The 15164-nt window shown below is 45.4% G+C and overlaps 1 protein-coding gene and 2 non-coding genes across 3 annotated transcripts in view; 2 read left to right on the top strand and 1 right to left on the bottom strand.

The window, feature by feature from the left end:
- Window positions 1-3585: 3585 nt before the first annotated feature.
- TRNAS-GGA (transfer RNA serine (anticodon GGA)) lies at window positions 3586-3660 on the bottom strand. Its single transcript has one exon. It is a non-coding gene; the product is annotated as a tRNA-Ser (tRNA).
- Window positions 3661-3812: 152 nt separating this feature from the next.
- TRNAS-GGA (transfer RNA serine (anticodon GGA)) lies at window positions 3813-3887 on the top strand. Its single transcript has one exon. It is a non-coding gene; the product is annotated as a tRNA-Ser (tRNA).
- A 1596-nt stretch (window positions 3888-5483) lies between these two features.
- The window catches only part of LOC142590626 (eukaryotic translation initiation factor 3 subunit D-like), a 68673-nt gene continuing 58992 nt past the window's right edge, over window positions 5484-15164 (top strand). Inside the window, exons 1-4 of the mRNA XM_075702963.1 lie at window positions 5484-5708; window positions 5835-5880; window positions 7533-7669; window positions 9770-9858. Of these exons, the coding sequence (XP_075559078.1) occupies window positions 5541-5708; window positions 5835-5880; window positions 7533-7669; window positions 9770-9858 (440 nt within the window). The 5' untranslated portion in view covers window positions 5484-5540. The remainder of the gene's footprint in view (window positions 5709-5834; window positions 5881-7532; window positions 7670-9769; window positions 9859-15164) is intronic.

The raw sequence follows: 15164 nt of genomic DNA, 5'->3' as shown, positions 1-15164 counted from the left end.
CTTGCAGTTGAAGAAAAATTCGTCCTGGTCTGGGAACTACGAGACTTCATCCAGAAATAAGGTTCCCAAAGAGCTCCAGCCACACGGGAAGCTGCGAGGCAAAATCCAGCGCCACTGCTGTGCGTGGCTATTTCCCCACTCTCGATTCCGCCGGTCCCGCTTCGCTGCACCACTCATGCTTGGCTCAGCAGCCGTCTGAAATGGAGGTTCTCATTGTTGATCCCGTCAAGTGCGAGATTTGTTCTGTAATTCGTTTTTTGCATGCCAAAGGGACTCCATCCATGGATATTCATCGTCAATTGACAGAGGTGTATGGCGACAAATGTATGTCCGTTCAACACGTCTGAAAGTGGTGCAGGAAATTTCGTGCCAGTCGGAAGGAAGTCCACGGTAGAGAACGAAGTGGAAGACCGTCGGTTTCAGAAGCAGTTATCGAGGTGGTCCAATGCGAAGTGCATCAAAACAAGAGGATCACCATCCGTGAACTTGTTGCTCAGATTCCTGGGAGTTCTTACGGTACAGTGGAAAGAGCTTTGACAGAAAAATTGGGGTATCACAAGTGTTGTGCTCGATGGGTACCCCTGCTATTGACATCAGACCACAAGGAGAAACACCTTGACTGTGCTCGCCAGTTTCTTCAAAAAAGTCAAGAAGATAAGGAAGGATTGTTGGACTGCATTTTTATGGGAGACGAAACGTGGGGTTTCATTTCACTCCTGAAACAAAACAAAAATCCAAACAGTGGCGTCACCCAGAGTCACCAGTCGCAAAGAAGTTCAAACAGATTCCTTCTGCAGGCAAAGTCATGGCCAGTGTTTTTTGGGATTGTGAGGGGATACTGCTGATCGATTTCATAGAACGTGGGACAACAGTCAACTCGGACAATTATTGTGCAACACTAAGAAAACCCAGGCGAGCTATCCAGAACCACCGGCGAGGATGACTGGCAGCCGGTGTAATGCTGCATCATGACAACGCCCGACCTCGCGGCTACCGTCAAACCCAGGAACTTTTGACAAACTTTGGGTGGACTGTTATGCCCCACCCACCGTACAGTCCAGACCTCGCGCCTAGGGATTATCACTTGTTACCCAAGTTAAAGGTACACTTGAGTGGCCAATGCCTCCGGAGCGACGAAGTCAAAGAAGAGGTGAAATGCTTCCTCAACGGGTTGGCGACGGAGTTCTACGACATTGGGATACAGAAATTGAAGCACCGTCTACAAAAATGCATAGAAAAAGATGGCGATTATGTAGAAAAATAGAGCAAAGTTTCATCATCTTAGTGATGTAAATTTCTATAAGAATAAACAATGTTGTCTATTTGTAAAATTGATGGGAACCTTATTTCTGGACCAACCCTCGTATTATTATTATTATTTGACACAATAGTCCTGCAGAACTATTACATGAATCTCTTGCCTTTGCTTCAAGTTGTTGACAAATTCGACTTTGCCCTGATATCTGCTAGCCTCCTGGTTAGCTCAGATGGTAGAGCGGCAGCCCCGGAAAGGCGGTGTTCCCGGGTTCGAGTCCCGGACCAGGACAAATTTTTCTTCAACTGCGAGACTTTCCTTTCAGGAAACCCGGTATGGGTTTCCTTTGTAGCAATTATTACAAATGGGTGGATGTCAGATTTTTCCTTGATTAATACAAATGTTTCGATCTTTCCCCTTGGGGCTCAATCATAAGTAGACCTGGTAGTTTTTTGGTTACCTTGTCTATTTTTGTCACATATCAATATTAATATTATGTACTATCAAGCTAGTAGCAATATAAAGCAATCTGATGTTGTATTCATGGAGAATCCTAACCACTCTCTCGTCGTAGATATGTGCCATATTTCACAGGCAACAGACATTCTAGTCTCTCTTGTGGTAAGAGTGCATCTGAAAACCCATTTTGTACGCTTGCAGAGCAGTTCGAGATTTAGACATTAATGCCAGCTCACAAAGCATCTCATACGGCAATCAGCCAGCCACCTCCGCAGATGGAGAATTCTGCAGTTTCCAGTCATACTGTTTCTGTTCTTGCCAGAGATTTTGATTGTACACTGGGAATGAATTGTAAGACCATAAAAAAAAATGTGATGACGACGGCCATATAGTTGAAATTATAGTAGATTACGACCAGCACTAGCTGAAGCTCTGCTAAAGGTCTGCGGTATATAAAAAATTAATAAAGTGCTCGCTTTCATATGCTGTAGCTGCTATGTGCAATAAGCTCGCAACTGCCTTTCGGTAAATATCACCCAAGGATGCCCACTCCAAACACTCTGTCACATGCATTTCGACAGCATCTGCTTTGATCTGCTTAACTGCATATCAGTAAGGATGGGTTTAATTCACTAAAGATGGATTATGCTGCATTCAAATGGAACCAAACACTCAGCCTAGCAGGTTTCGACAACCTTTACTCTGGCAAAATTACATCTAGTAAAAATTATTTGAAATAAGTGATGCAATGCTGATGAGGTTTGGGCATGAATTTCAACATGCTTGGCCTTCATATCCTTTAGTAATAGTGAACCTGCCAAATTGGCAAGGGTCTTGAGTGAATTCTTCACTAGGCTCAACTACTTTGTTGTTGCCCTATATTGTTTCTATAGGAAGAGTGCATAAAAAAAATCTTGTAGCTTGTAGTAACACCCTATCTAATGGCCTTAGATATAGCTAGGGCCATTTGATATTCACCAACAAATACTTACACAGGATTTAGATTATGCCCTTAAACACATGTCCCTTGTGCTTACATGTAAAGGATCGAGCACTGACATAAGGATTAAGGTGTATGAAAGAGGCTTAAGGCAGAGTAGGGTGGATGAAGGAGTATTAAAACTAATTGGGGTAGATTAGGGTGCATGAATAAAGGTTAGGGAGGATTAAGGTGGATAAAGGAGGATTAAAGTTTATTAGGCTTTATAAACGAGGACTAAGACCGATTGGGATGGCTCAGGGTAGATTAAGGTGCATTAGGGTATATTAAGCAGGATTAAGGTGTAATAAGCTGCATGAATAAGGATTAAGGTGTATGAAAGAGGATTAATGTAAATTAGGGAGCATTAAGGTGAATTAGGCTTGTTCAAGAAGTATTAAAACCGATTAGAGTCGATTAGGGTGTATTAAGGGGGATTAAGGAGTATGAACAAGGATTAGGGTGGCGTAGTAGTTCTGCGGAAACCCGCAAGGTGGAGAGAAGTGATGAATAAAGGGAAAATCAGACATCCACCCGTTCGTAGCAATTGCTACAAAGGAAACCCATACGGGTTCCTCGAAAGAAAACGCCTCATTGTTGAAGAAAAATTCGTCCTGGTCCGGGACTCGAACCCGGGACCACCGCCTTTCCGGGGCAGCCGCTCTACCATCTGAGCTAACCAGGCGGCTAGCAGATGGCAGGGCGAAGTCGAATTTCTCGACAACACGAAGCAAAGGCAAGTGATTGACGTAGTAGTTCTGCGGAAACCCGCAAGGTGGAGAGAAGTAATGAATAAAGGGAAAATCAGACATCCGCCCGTTCGTAGCAATTGCTACAAAGGAAACCCATACGGGTTCCTCGAAAGAAAACGCCTCATTGTTGAAGAAAAATTCGTCCTGGTCCGGGACTCGAACCCGGGACCACCGCCTTTCCGGGGCAGCCGCTCTACCATCTGAGCCAACCAGGCGGCTAGCAGATGGTAGAGCGGTTCTGATTTTCCCTTTATTCATTACTTCGAATTCTCTCCACCTTGCGGGTTTCCGCAGAACTACTACGTCAATCACTTGCCTTTGCTTCGTGTTGTCGAGAAATTCGACTTCGCCCTGCCATCTGCTAGCCGCCTGGTTAGCTCAGATGGTAGAGCGGCTGCCCCGGAAAGGCGGTGGTCCCGGGTTCGAGTCCCGGACCAGGACGAATTTTTCTTCAACAATGAGGCGTTTTCTTTCGAGGAACCCGTATGGGTTTCCTTTGTAGCAATTGCTACGAACGGGTGGATGTCTGATTTTCCCTTTATTCAAGGATTAGGGTGGATGAAGGAGGATTAAGGTTGTAAATCCTACTGTAATAAACCTTAATCCATGCTAATCCTTAATCCAACTTAACGTACCTTAGTTTACCATAATCCACCTTTATCGACCTTAATCCACCCTAATCCTTCCTTATGGGCCTTAATCCTCTCGTTCACTTTAATGCACCCTAATCCATGATAATCCTCCTTAATGCACTTTAATCCACATTTATCAACTTTAACCCACCCTAATACTCCTTAATCGACCTTATAATCCTCTTTATTTACTTTTATCCAGTTCAGTTTTATTTTATTTATTTATCACAATACCCACAGCGCCCGTAGGCATTACAGTGGGGGGAGAGGGAAACAAAGAAAGAATATTATAATATTGGTTCTTTGTTATTACATTACATACATTATTGCATTATACATAAGGGGTGGGTTTTCAAGCAAGGAAGGATAATATGAATGAAGAAGGATTAAGAATTAAGGATGAAGTATGAAGGAGGATTAAGGTGGATAAGGGAGCATTAAGGTGGATTCAGGTGAATTAGGCTTTATGGAGTATTGAAACCGATTGGAGATTAAAACCACCCTAATCATCCTTAATGACCTTAATCCTCTTTATACCACCCGAATCCTTCTTCAGTCACTTCAATCCCCCTTCATTTACTAATACACCTTCATCGACTTTAATCCACCTTCATTATCATTTATGCACCTGAATTCATCTTAATCCAATCACTAATCAATCATTACGTAACTTTGCTAATTAGTAATCATCTCTTTACACGGCTGCACATGCTTTGGTTCACTTCCAGCCTTCTTTCGGTCATGTGATATTCGCACAACGCGACCTTGAAACAGAGATTTAAGGCTTTCAAGGGATGTGCCACAAGCAATACTAGATCAGACGCACTAAGTAGAGCATCTCATCATCTGGCAGAAAAATTGTCTGGAGTATATAGAACTCGCCTCAAAGCTCCTTTTCTAACGGCTTTAAGAAAATGCCAACCTCCTCATAAACGTTGCCTTCAGCATTATCGATGCTGTTATCAGCATATCTCAATATTTTCAACACCACTGGGGCGCGCAACTGGCCCAAAATTACACGCCTCCATAGAATGCTGTGGTCCGTGGCATGGTCCGTGGGAACCAAGGAGAAAAAGCGTGCCGTGCGGAGCCGGCGTGCGAGGAGAATCGAGGAGAAAAGCGCCGCGAGGAGGAGAGTGTCGCTACTTTCAAAACTGTTTCAACGACTGCAGTGCCAGAGTTCCCTGTAGTAATTACTGTATGAAACTCTATGGGCATTCCCGCGCATACCGCATCGCCAGATTTCCCTCTAGGTAATATAGTGAGAAACTCTACGCAAGACGGCGAAAAAAAAATTCAGTTTCGTGGTTCAGTTTCGGTTCTGTTTTTCGCGTCATTTGTCGCATTTATCCGCAACCTGAAGGCAACCCCGACTTCCGGTCGTCCGCAACGGCTACAGCCCACAGCTTCCGCTTAGCGGTCCGCTTTCCTTGGCCATTGCCTTGGCATACGGCTTGACGCATATGGTAGCCGACACCGGGTGCAACACAAACTCCTCGTCCACAATGACGGCTCGCTTCGTGCTGCCGCCGATACAGGACAACCCCAATGGATGGGGTCCCTGCGCCATACCTCAGAAATACCAGGACATGCCGTACCAGCCGTTCGCCAAGAGCGACCGTCTCGGCAAGGTGAGGCTTAGCGAAGTGCCGCCGGCATGCTCGCCACACGTTTACAGCCGGCCTCTTGCGGTCGCCGATCGCGATGCGTCGTCGCATGTGCTCCGTGTTTGACGGGCCTCGCGTACGTTTGCGCAGGTGGCTGACTGGACGGGAACCACGTATCAGGACAGGAGAGCGGCCAGTGAGTCTTTTCCTCTGTCTGAATGATGTGCGACACATTCCGTGCGTCGCTGAAGTGACGCACCGTCTCTGTGAACATTTTTACCGTCCGACACGCGATCGCTGTGAAGTGCGGACATTACCACTGCGGGCCGAGGTTTCCGCAGTTTTGTGAAGCGAGCATTAGCGTCGTGGAGTGCGGTCTGGTCATTGTACCGCAGCCGCCGGGTGTGCGAATCGTCAACGCGATCCCACTAATTTGCTGGCTAACGAAGCTTGCTCGATGCGAAGTTATTACTGATCGGCTGGTGCCACGCTGAGAACCTTGTTCGCGAAGCGTGGCGATGCTGTTCGGCATCGTCTCGCGCGACACTTTCGTCGTGCGAACCAACTGCGCTTCATTAAACCTCTTTTGCCGGTTTTAATCTGGTGACGCGACACCCACGTGTGCTGTTATGATTGCACCAATTAACTCAACCTCACGCACTTCAGACCTGCATCCGTCTCGTTTGTTTTCTCTTAAGAATTGCTAGTACGCTGGCTTGTGCAGCTGTACTGGCGATGTGATTATGCCACCTTGGGAGCACACATTCTTTTTTTTTTCTTTTCTTTCATTCTTTTTTTTTTTTTTTTTTGCTGGTGCCATACTAGCCTACTTTCAGTGCACTATAACTAAAGCCATTGTCCAACTGTGTGCTGAAGGTGCACATGTATACACTATATTTATTTATTTATTTATTAATACCTCAAGAGTCCCATTGAGATGTTACGTTACATTGCATAGCAGATTGCTATGGGACAATATGTATGAAAGACTTGAACACTGTAGCTTTTGCAGGACACTGCACTGAGAGTGAAGCTTATTTTGCCTGCGGGTGTGTATTAGAGGGCTGCTGTGTCCCAGAATGTTAGCGTATGCACACAACAATAGTCGCACACAGGCAGTCATCTCATTAAATTGCCAGAAGGCAATGCAAACTTACTACATCCCAAGTTGGTAGCATTCCATACGAAAAAGAAATTAAAGGGATACTAAAGGTACATTGAGCCACAAGAACATGTGTTTGTAAGTTACGTTGGACAATAGGCCATAAGGATGAAAGTAGGCTTTAGAAGCCAGTATAGGTGCAAAAAACAAAAGGTGCTTTCCTGCAACAGCTTGCTGTGACAACATGAATTTTGACTATGTCTGCTTTCCCCTATTTAATTTCTTTAATTTCTCTATAGACATACTATGTGGTATTCTAAAGAGAGTGAGACTGAAGATAGAAGAAAAAGAAAAACCATCAAAATTCATGATGTCGCACTGACATACAGTGCTGGCATCACAATGCAAAATTAAGGAAATGGGACTTTTAGCCTTTATTTTCTCTTCTAGTAGTAAATCTCTTGCTATGAGATAAAGGAAAATACAGTTTTGTCTAAGAATGCTTTACGAGTCTGAACTGATCTGTTGTTTCTACTTAGTGTTTCTCTAAGCTAGTCACTAAAGTTCAATGTCACAGCAGTGAACCCACTGCTCACTGAGTCTTTTAGCCCGTTTATTTGCTCAGTACATATTCCTCCTGTCCCATCTTGGGGTCTGGCCACATTAGCCGAGTGCCTTGCAAACTTTTGCGCATTTCCCCGCACGTCCGCTTGCCCCTTCTGTGACCTTACCCTCCATCGTTGCAGACAAGTACTCATCGCAATTTGGGTCGGGCACTCAGTACGCATACTACCATGACGAAGACGAGAGCACCTTCCAGCTGGTGGACACCACACGCATGCACAAGCCAATGCACCAACGTGGCCGCTTCCGTATGAACCAGGTGAGCAGCATTTCCTCTGAGCGATTCGTGGATTGGCACTGTCCACTCGAGAGGACCTGCAAACATGTTTTCAAAACTGAGGGCACACAGGAGTGCAATGCCGAGGGTGCCATGCCTTCCTCGCCCATTCCTCCTAAGCACATTACCTTTCAGCTGGGGCAGCACGGATGGCAATGTCCTGCTTGTCGCATCTTTGTTCCTTTTTCTTCCTTCTGTGGTGCACCTGTGGTAACCCTTCAAAGTTGATGTCCGAGAAAGAGATGACAAGGACAAGAGATGATGTTGTCATTAAAGAGATGACAAGGACGGGCCAGGCACATTGACAACCATCCCGTTTCTCAATTGCTAGAGGGTTACAGGAGTCTTCATGTGCCGCAGTAAACTCGCGATCATGAACAATCACCCACTCGCATCTGTCGACTGTTGGCCGGGCTTATCACATCAAAGGCACGGAAGGAAAGGGAAAGCTATCTTTTATTTGTTTGTTTGTGTTGTATGTGAGATTGTGGGCTCCCAGCTACATCTAGAGGAATAATATTAGGCTCACGTGTGCGCAGCTGCACTGTGTACAGATTGCAAGCCGTATTTAAAAAGTATTGCAGTGCTCCTTTAAAGAATTAGGTGAGGCCCACCAATAGAAATTAGCACAATATATGGGATATTGGAATCTCACATGAATACTGTGGAAGAAGTTCTTGCACTGTAAAGAGTCTTTAGTCAGCTTGACCTTAAACCTGGCCAGCAATGCAGTGAATTCCATTTTGTAAGATGTGCGAGCACATCAGACTTGCATGTCATGAAATGTAAAGTACCACGTGCTTCAATCTTTATTCCCCCACTTGATCTTTGTGTATGCACGTGTTGTAGCATTGACACCTACTTGATGCATGCCCTACACTAATGATGGAAATGCATTATGCCATAGAATAAAAATTTCATTCTTGGTTATTCGTGTTGTTTCCTGCCTCACCAGGAACTCTGAAATTAGTATTTTATGTGAGCGTAAGCTAGTAAAGAATTTGAATTGGCTTCCTGAGCCTCGAGTTCGCAGGCAATGCTTCTCCCAATGTCCATTACACACGAGTGTTGTCCTGCACACAAGCAAACTTTTGAAATGTGAAAAGGAAAAAAAAGAAAGGGGAATTTTTAATTATTTACATTAAATTATTTAACTAGGAAAAAAATTTGTGAATACAAACTGTAGGCTTGGGATTTATTTCTGAGCTGTCATTTTGGATGCAAACTGCCTGAGTAACGTTTTCAGTGTCTGCATTTACTATCAGCTGAAAACAGGCGATACAAACACAACAGGAAGGAGGTATATTGTGTCAGTCTTTAGTTTATTTAGACTTGTGCTGACACCAGCCATTTGGCGATTTTTCATTTGAGTCCTAGTTTAGAGCAAAACTATTTTTGAGAATGCAACCGCAGTTGCTGCTCGATCATTAATAGCTTGATTTGTCAGACTGATTGGCTGTGCAGACACTACCTGTGTTGCACTGACATCAACTTATAGAACAGATGCGTTATGGCAGCTGAAACATTAGTGTCCGTTACATGAACAAACTTCCTAAGCATCTGTTTGTCTGTGGTACAGATCATTCTTGGGTGGAGTGCCTGTTTACAATGTCCCTGTGAAACGAAGCCTACAAACTTTTAATAATACAGCCAGCTCCTTGAGTAATTAGACAGTTTTTAGGGCTTTCAACTGTTGCATTTTATCGAATTTTAAAGCTGGCAGGTTGGCTCTTAAATGCTGAAGCTTAACAACCTTCCCATATTTACCACCTCCCTTCTGTAACACACTATAAATAGGGGGTACTGTAGAGGGTACTATAAATAGAGGGTGCTATAAATAAATAAGTGCATGTGGCATGAATGGGAAGAAGAGGAACTGAGGGGCTCGATCTTCACAACCGTATGAATCCAACAGACAATGAAGCCATGAAAGCCACTGAGGAAGCACAGAAATAAAAAGGAAAAGCAGAACTGGAAGCTATGCCAGCATCAACCTGTAGCAGATGTATTTCCTGTAGTAGAACTGCTGTGTTGTTGTCATCCGCCTTGAGGTTGTCGCTTGACCATCTGGTGGTTTTTCAGCAACGCAACATGCGGAGCCGTGAGCGGCAGAAGCTGGTGCAACAGCAGCAGCTGCAGGTGCTCTCCAAGTCGGCCAAAGGTCGTGAACGGTGAGCCTCTCCCTGTTGGTCCCTGTCCTGGCATTGTCGCATGTAACCCGCCGTGGTTGCTCAGTGGCTATGGTGGTAGGCTGCTGAGCACGAGGTCGCGGGATCGAATCCCGGCCACAGCGGCCGCATTTCGATGGGGGCGAAATGCGAAAACACCCGTTTACTTAGATTTAGGTGCACGTTAAAGAACCCCAGGTGGTCGAAATTTCCGGAGTCCTCCACTACGGCGTGCCTCATAATCAGAAAGTGGTTTTGGCATGTAATACCCCGTAATTTAATTTTTTTGTCGCATGTAGGCAATGCAGACCAAACGGTGGTTGGTTAGCCTGTTCGTAATGTCATGTGTCTGCATTGCCAACACAGTTTGTGATCAGTAAGTCAACCATAGTGGCAGGTTTTCTGTTACCTGGAAGGAAATTGAGGCTTAACAAACCAAAGCAACACATTGGCTTTCAGAAGCACCGAACGAGTGTTCATCGAGCTTGGTTTTATATATATATGTGTGTGTGCATCTAAATCTAACAACATTATTTTTTTTATGCTGCTACCATTAAAATGTGGCTGCCATGACTGAGGATTGAGCCAATGTCCTTATGTTTAGCAGGAAAACTCTATAGCCACTAATTCACTGCCGCAGGTACTCATTTCCATACCTGCCGCCAAGTTTTCCGCAAAGTTAACGAATCTGTGCCCATTCTGTGATTTTACTAACGTTGCATCACGTTTTACGAAAAATGCTGTTTGTGAAAAAGTGTGGCTAGTGAGCACAACCATACACTTGGAAGTCTTCTAATGGTGGACGCACACCGCAGGCGTACTTGCTTCAAGCAATTTTATTCTGACAGCTTCCTGGAGCCTTCGGAATTGGCAACAACAAGGTTGCTGAAATAGTTGCGGGGATATAAAAAACAATGTTTTACTCGTCAGTCTCTGCACTTCCAAATTTGGGGCTGCTTGTGCGCTGTATTCAAAGATAAATCATAATTAATAAATTGTGTCTCCTATGAAAGGTAAACACTGGGCACACATTTAAAACATGCATGCTGTTGCTCCCTCCCCATGTCGTGTCTGTGGTAATTTTACGAATGTTACAAGTTCACAGCTTGTCAGGTGCTCATTTGATAATGTCACATTTGTTTTCATTTGTTTATGTAATGTCCGTGGTCACACTTTGTTTAGCTTTGTTAGTTCGAGAACATTTTTAAAGCATGTGGCCGTGTTTGGCTCTTTCACCCGTTTTCTTGGATGGACTTTCTTCGCCAGAGCAAAAGGCGCATGTTCTTGTGCAACCAAGTGGCAAGGCATGTTCATCGTCAAATCCAGCTAGATCTTTAAGATGCATGTGTGTTTACATGAGAGTTTTTTGGCGTTTGATGATTTAGATGCTCCGATTGGTGATGGCAGTTATGGCTTGTTGTCGCGTTGTTGTGCCACCTGGGCTGATGGTTGCAGGGCGTATTCATCGCCGAAGTCTGGTATGTGCGCATCTCTTGTCGACGTGTGCCATTTCATGTTGCCAGCTCACCAAAGCACCAAAGCCTCGCTTAGACCGACTTCCAGAGTGTGCGTGATCTGCACTATCTTAAAGCATATGGTCAATGGAGTATCTGGCCTTGGAGTAAGTGAGTGGAATAGCATAAGTATGCAGCCGTCGTCATGGTGTCATGCCATCAACAGTAACACCTTGTTGATATGACCTGGTTTCACATGATTTTCGGGTGCCAACGTTCATGGTCGATAAGGAAAAAAAATTACCAATACAGTTAAATTTCTTTTTTATCTATTAATAGTGTTCCAAAAAACATTATCTTCTGGCACCAACTTTCAATATGTCACCAAATTGCGATCATGTGATATGTCTTCTAGCAAGTAGAGCCCATGTGAAAAAAAAAAGAAAAAGAAAAAGCCGCAACGCACGCGTGACTGAGAGCAGTAGGCGTCCGCAGTGGCAGCTTCCCTGCAGTACTTCCCCACCTGCATTGCATGAAAATGACACCACGCCCTCGGTTTCCTGTTATGGTACCAGTGAATCTCCTCGCGGATTGTCACGTGTCACCCTCGACAGCTGTGTTGCCGCTGCAATAAGCATTTTCACCTGTCTGTTCACATAGCCGCCATGGTGGCGTAGTGGCTTTGGTGTTGCATTGCTAGGCCTGAGATTGTGGGAAGAAATTCTGGCGACAGGGGCTGCATTTTTGTGGAGCCGAAGTGCAAGAACGCTCGTGTACCATGCACGGTAAAGGACCCCAGGTGGAATCCAGAACCGTCTAAAGCGGCATGTCTCATAATCATATCATGGTTTTGGCGCCTAAAACACCAGAATTCAATTATGTTTTAAATCTTTCACAGTGCATGTGGCATAGGAAGCGTGCTGCGTGCTTTTGATAGGCGATAACCCTATGTGCCTGCGGCGGCACGAAGTGACCATCGTGTTTCACTCTGGTGGCATTGTATTCTGATATTGCCCACCAGCTCTATTTCCCATCACTGTCTTAAGACAGTAGGTGTCATGGGCCACTCTTGCCCCACTAGCTAGACGTGCCTTTGCGTCTTGGACCGCAAAGATTCTCGCTGAGTGGGCACGCAAGAACTTCCTGCCGAAATGCTCCACCCAAAGGAGCTGCTGACTCTGGCCGAATTCAAAGAATGCGAACGCGAGCTTGCCGAAGCCACAAGAGCGACATTGCGCGCCTCTGGCCGCTAGTGCCTCAGCAGGTCGGCAGACATCGGTGCCTTGTGCTACAGGGACTCGTGCAACAGTTCACATTACGTAGCTGTCAATTACAATCGACTCTGCCGAATTTTTTTGTGACCTTGGATCTTACGTTTTCCCGGGTAGTACCTTATTTACTCAAATGTAACATGACTGCAATTTTAACGCGAGGGTCTACTTTGCATTCACACAAAATAAACAAGAAAAATGAAACCGTGAATGTAACGTAAGATGAATGGAAGAAATGGTACCTTTATTCAAGAAATTACAGTTTGGAAATAAGTTCTCTTCACTTATCGTCGTCTTGGGGGGTATTCTTGGGCGATCCATTTCGGAGCTAGCTTCACTTCCGCTATATTTTGCGTGACACCGAAAGCGTCCCAAACAGTTGTTTTTTGGCACTCAGCCATGCTCATTATCAGTGCCAAGAGCACCATCGGCCATATATGTCGAGGGGTTTGGTGCCAGGACGAGCTAAGTCTCGCGAAAGCGAAACTATCTCCGTAAGTCATTCCATGAGATCACGTCATCTTCAAGCTTGTTTGAGATTAAGTATTTTCAGGCGCGTAGCCAGGATCTTCTTTGGGGGGGGGGGGGTGCATTATTCTCTGTTAAGTTTCTCATGCTTGGGGCATAATAATACAACTACAGTAGGATCTCGTTACAATAAACTTCTCAGGACCGTAATAAACTTCGCAGGAAAAAATGTTGCAGTTTCGCCAGAAAAGTGAAGCATTGATTGTGATAGCAAATTAGTAGATAGCTATACGAAACAAGGATAGTGGTTTTATTGGCTGTATAAATTTGTAAACATTTGCTTACTAACTAAATTAACAAGTACGGTGTCACGCACGCACAGGTTAACATGAACACATCTCGCTCGATGACTACGGAAACTTGCTGAAAAATGCTGGAGTAAGGAATTGCAGCATTAGCAATGAGCGAATTGACCTTCGTACAGCTTTCACTTCAACGTGAATGAAACATAGAAAGCACATTGTATACAAAGCTACCGGCACTACACGCACTCTGCAAACATCGCAGATCACTTTGGAAATGAGGCCCACACAGGCGCGCACTTTGGCCACATCGCAGATTGCTTTCAAAATATGGTGCCAGCATAGCCGCGCCTTAAAGGAGCACCGACACAAAAATATGAAGTCGAGATAACTTGTGAGATCGATTTAGTTGGTCACACACACATTGTCTATAAAATATCAGCGGCGAATATCGCTTAGAACATATTTAAAATCAATTTTAAACTATGTGCGCGCAGCCAACCGCAAAACAGAGCACCTCGCGACATTGACGTCAACCGGAATCGTAAATAGCCAAGAAAACGCTACGTCATGTGGCTGCGTCACGAATTTTCGTTGGCTGCCATGCGGCTTACATGTGCTCTTCTCCTCTGTTGTTGCTTGTTCTAGCTGTTGTACTTGTAGTGGGACGCTCTCTGTGTCGCTGCAACTGCAGTTTTTGTCGTGTCCATCGGGATATTTCCCACACTATCAGCTTGACTGCGCTGCCACAACGTTCAACGCCGATTTGTTGTGTCTTACCATTGATTGTGGCCAATGCGAGGGTTTTGTTGAGATTCGTCCTCGGCATCGCCGGCCGCAATATCTGAGTCGCTAAGTGATTGGCCACGTCTAAAGCGCGAGACACATGGCGCGATTTTCCGTGCGATCTGTAGTACGGCGCGTCATGTGCGACTTGCCGCATGCGGCGATTCGGGACACATGGTACAATTGAGCGAGCGGCGGCCCAGAACCGGCGCCCCTGTGTGGAAGTTCGGAATCCTGCGTAAGTTCGAACAGAAAGTGAAAGCAACCGTATTTGCACAGCTATCTTGTTTGAAACAAACGATGACAATATAAACACGTCTATGCGAGCACTGCAGGCGTGTTTCCGCAAGGCCACGTTAGCAGTATCGGATCCGTTGACAGCCGCCGATGGCCAGGAGCCGGCGGGCATAGCTCGCTGGGCCATCGAATCACCGGTTGCGCTTGTGACACGATCGCTTGCAGCTCGTATAACGAAGCGCCTATGCTAGTCGACACAACGTGTACACGGTTATGTCACGCTTAAACTGCAGCACATTTGATTTCTTTGGCGCCGACAGAAGCGAACGAGCATGCCAAGCGAGCTTGCGATCGCTGGGAGACGATGTAGGCCTAGCTCGCCGGCCGTCTAACTGGGGCCGAGGGTCCTTGCGATGCGTCCGCAGCTCGTAATAAAGCGCCTAAATTCATCAGCACAATCAATGCCTGAACATTTATGTTTCTCTTAAGTGAAAATACGGTTAGTTTTCCCGGAGCCGTTAGTAGCGATGAGTAAACAGGCCAGTCAGGCGAGCCGCTTCGTATACAGACGATTGCTGGCGCGTCTGCTCTTACCGCGTCCGAGTAGAAATCACGCCAACGATTTACTATTTCGCACACCGTTTGATTACTCGCACTCTTTCGAGGTCACTTTGTTCTAGGAGTTATTTCGTGTCAGAAACAAATTGTAGCCCATTTATGCGCCGTCGTCAGCGGCGAAAGAAGTCCGCGTTTCGGCCAGAAAAAAACAACAAGACATGATCGGAGCGGTG

Source organism: Dermacentor variabilis, chromosome 8 (genome assembly GCF_050947875.1).
Source record: "Dermacentor variabilis isolate Ectoservices chromosome 8, ASM5094787v1, whole genome shotgun sequence".
NCBI classification, from domain to species: domain Eukaryota; kingdom Metazoa; phylum Arthropoda; class Arachnida; order Ixodida; family Ixodidae; genus Dermacentor; species Dermacentor variabilis.
Note: the sequence above shows the minus strand (reverse complement) of the source record. Positions and strands in the feature narration are given on the sequence as shown.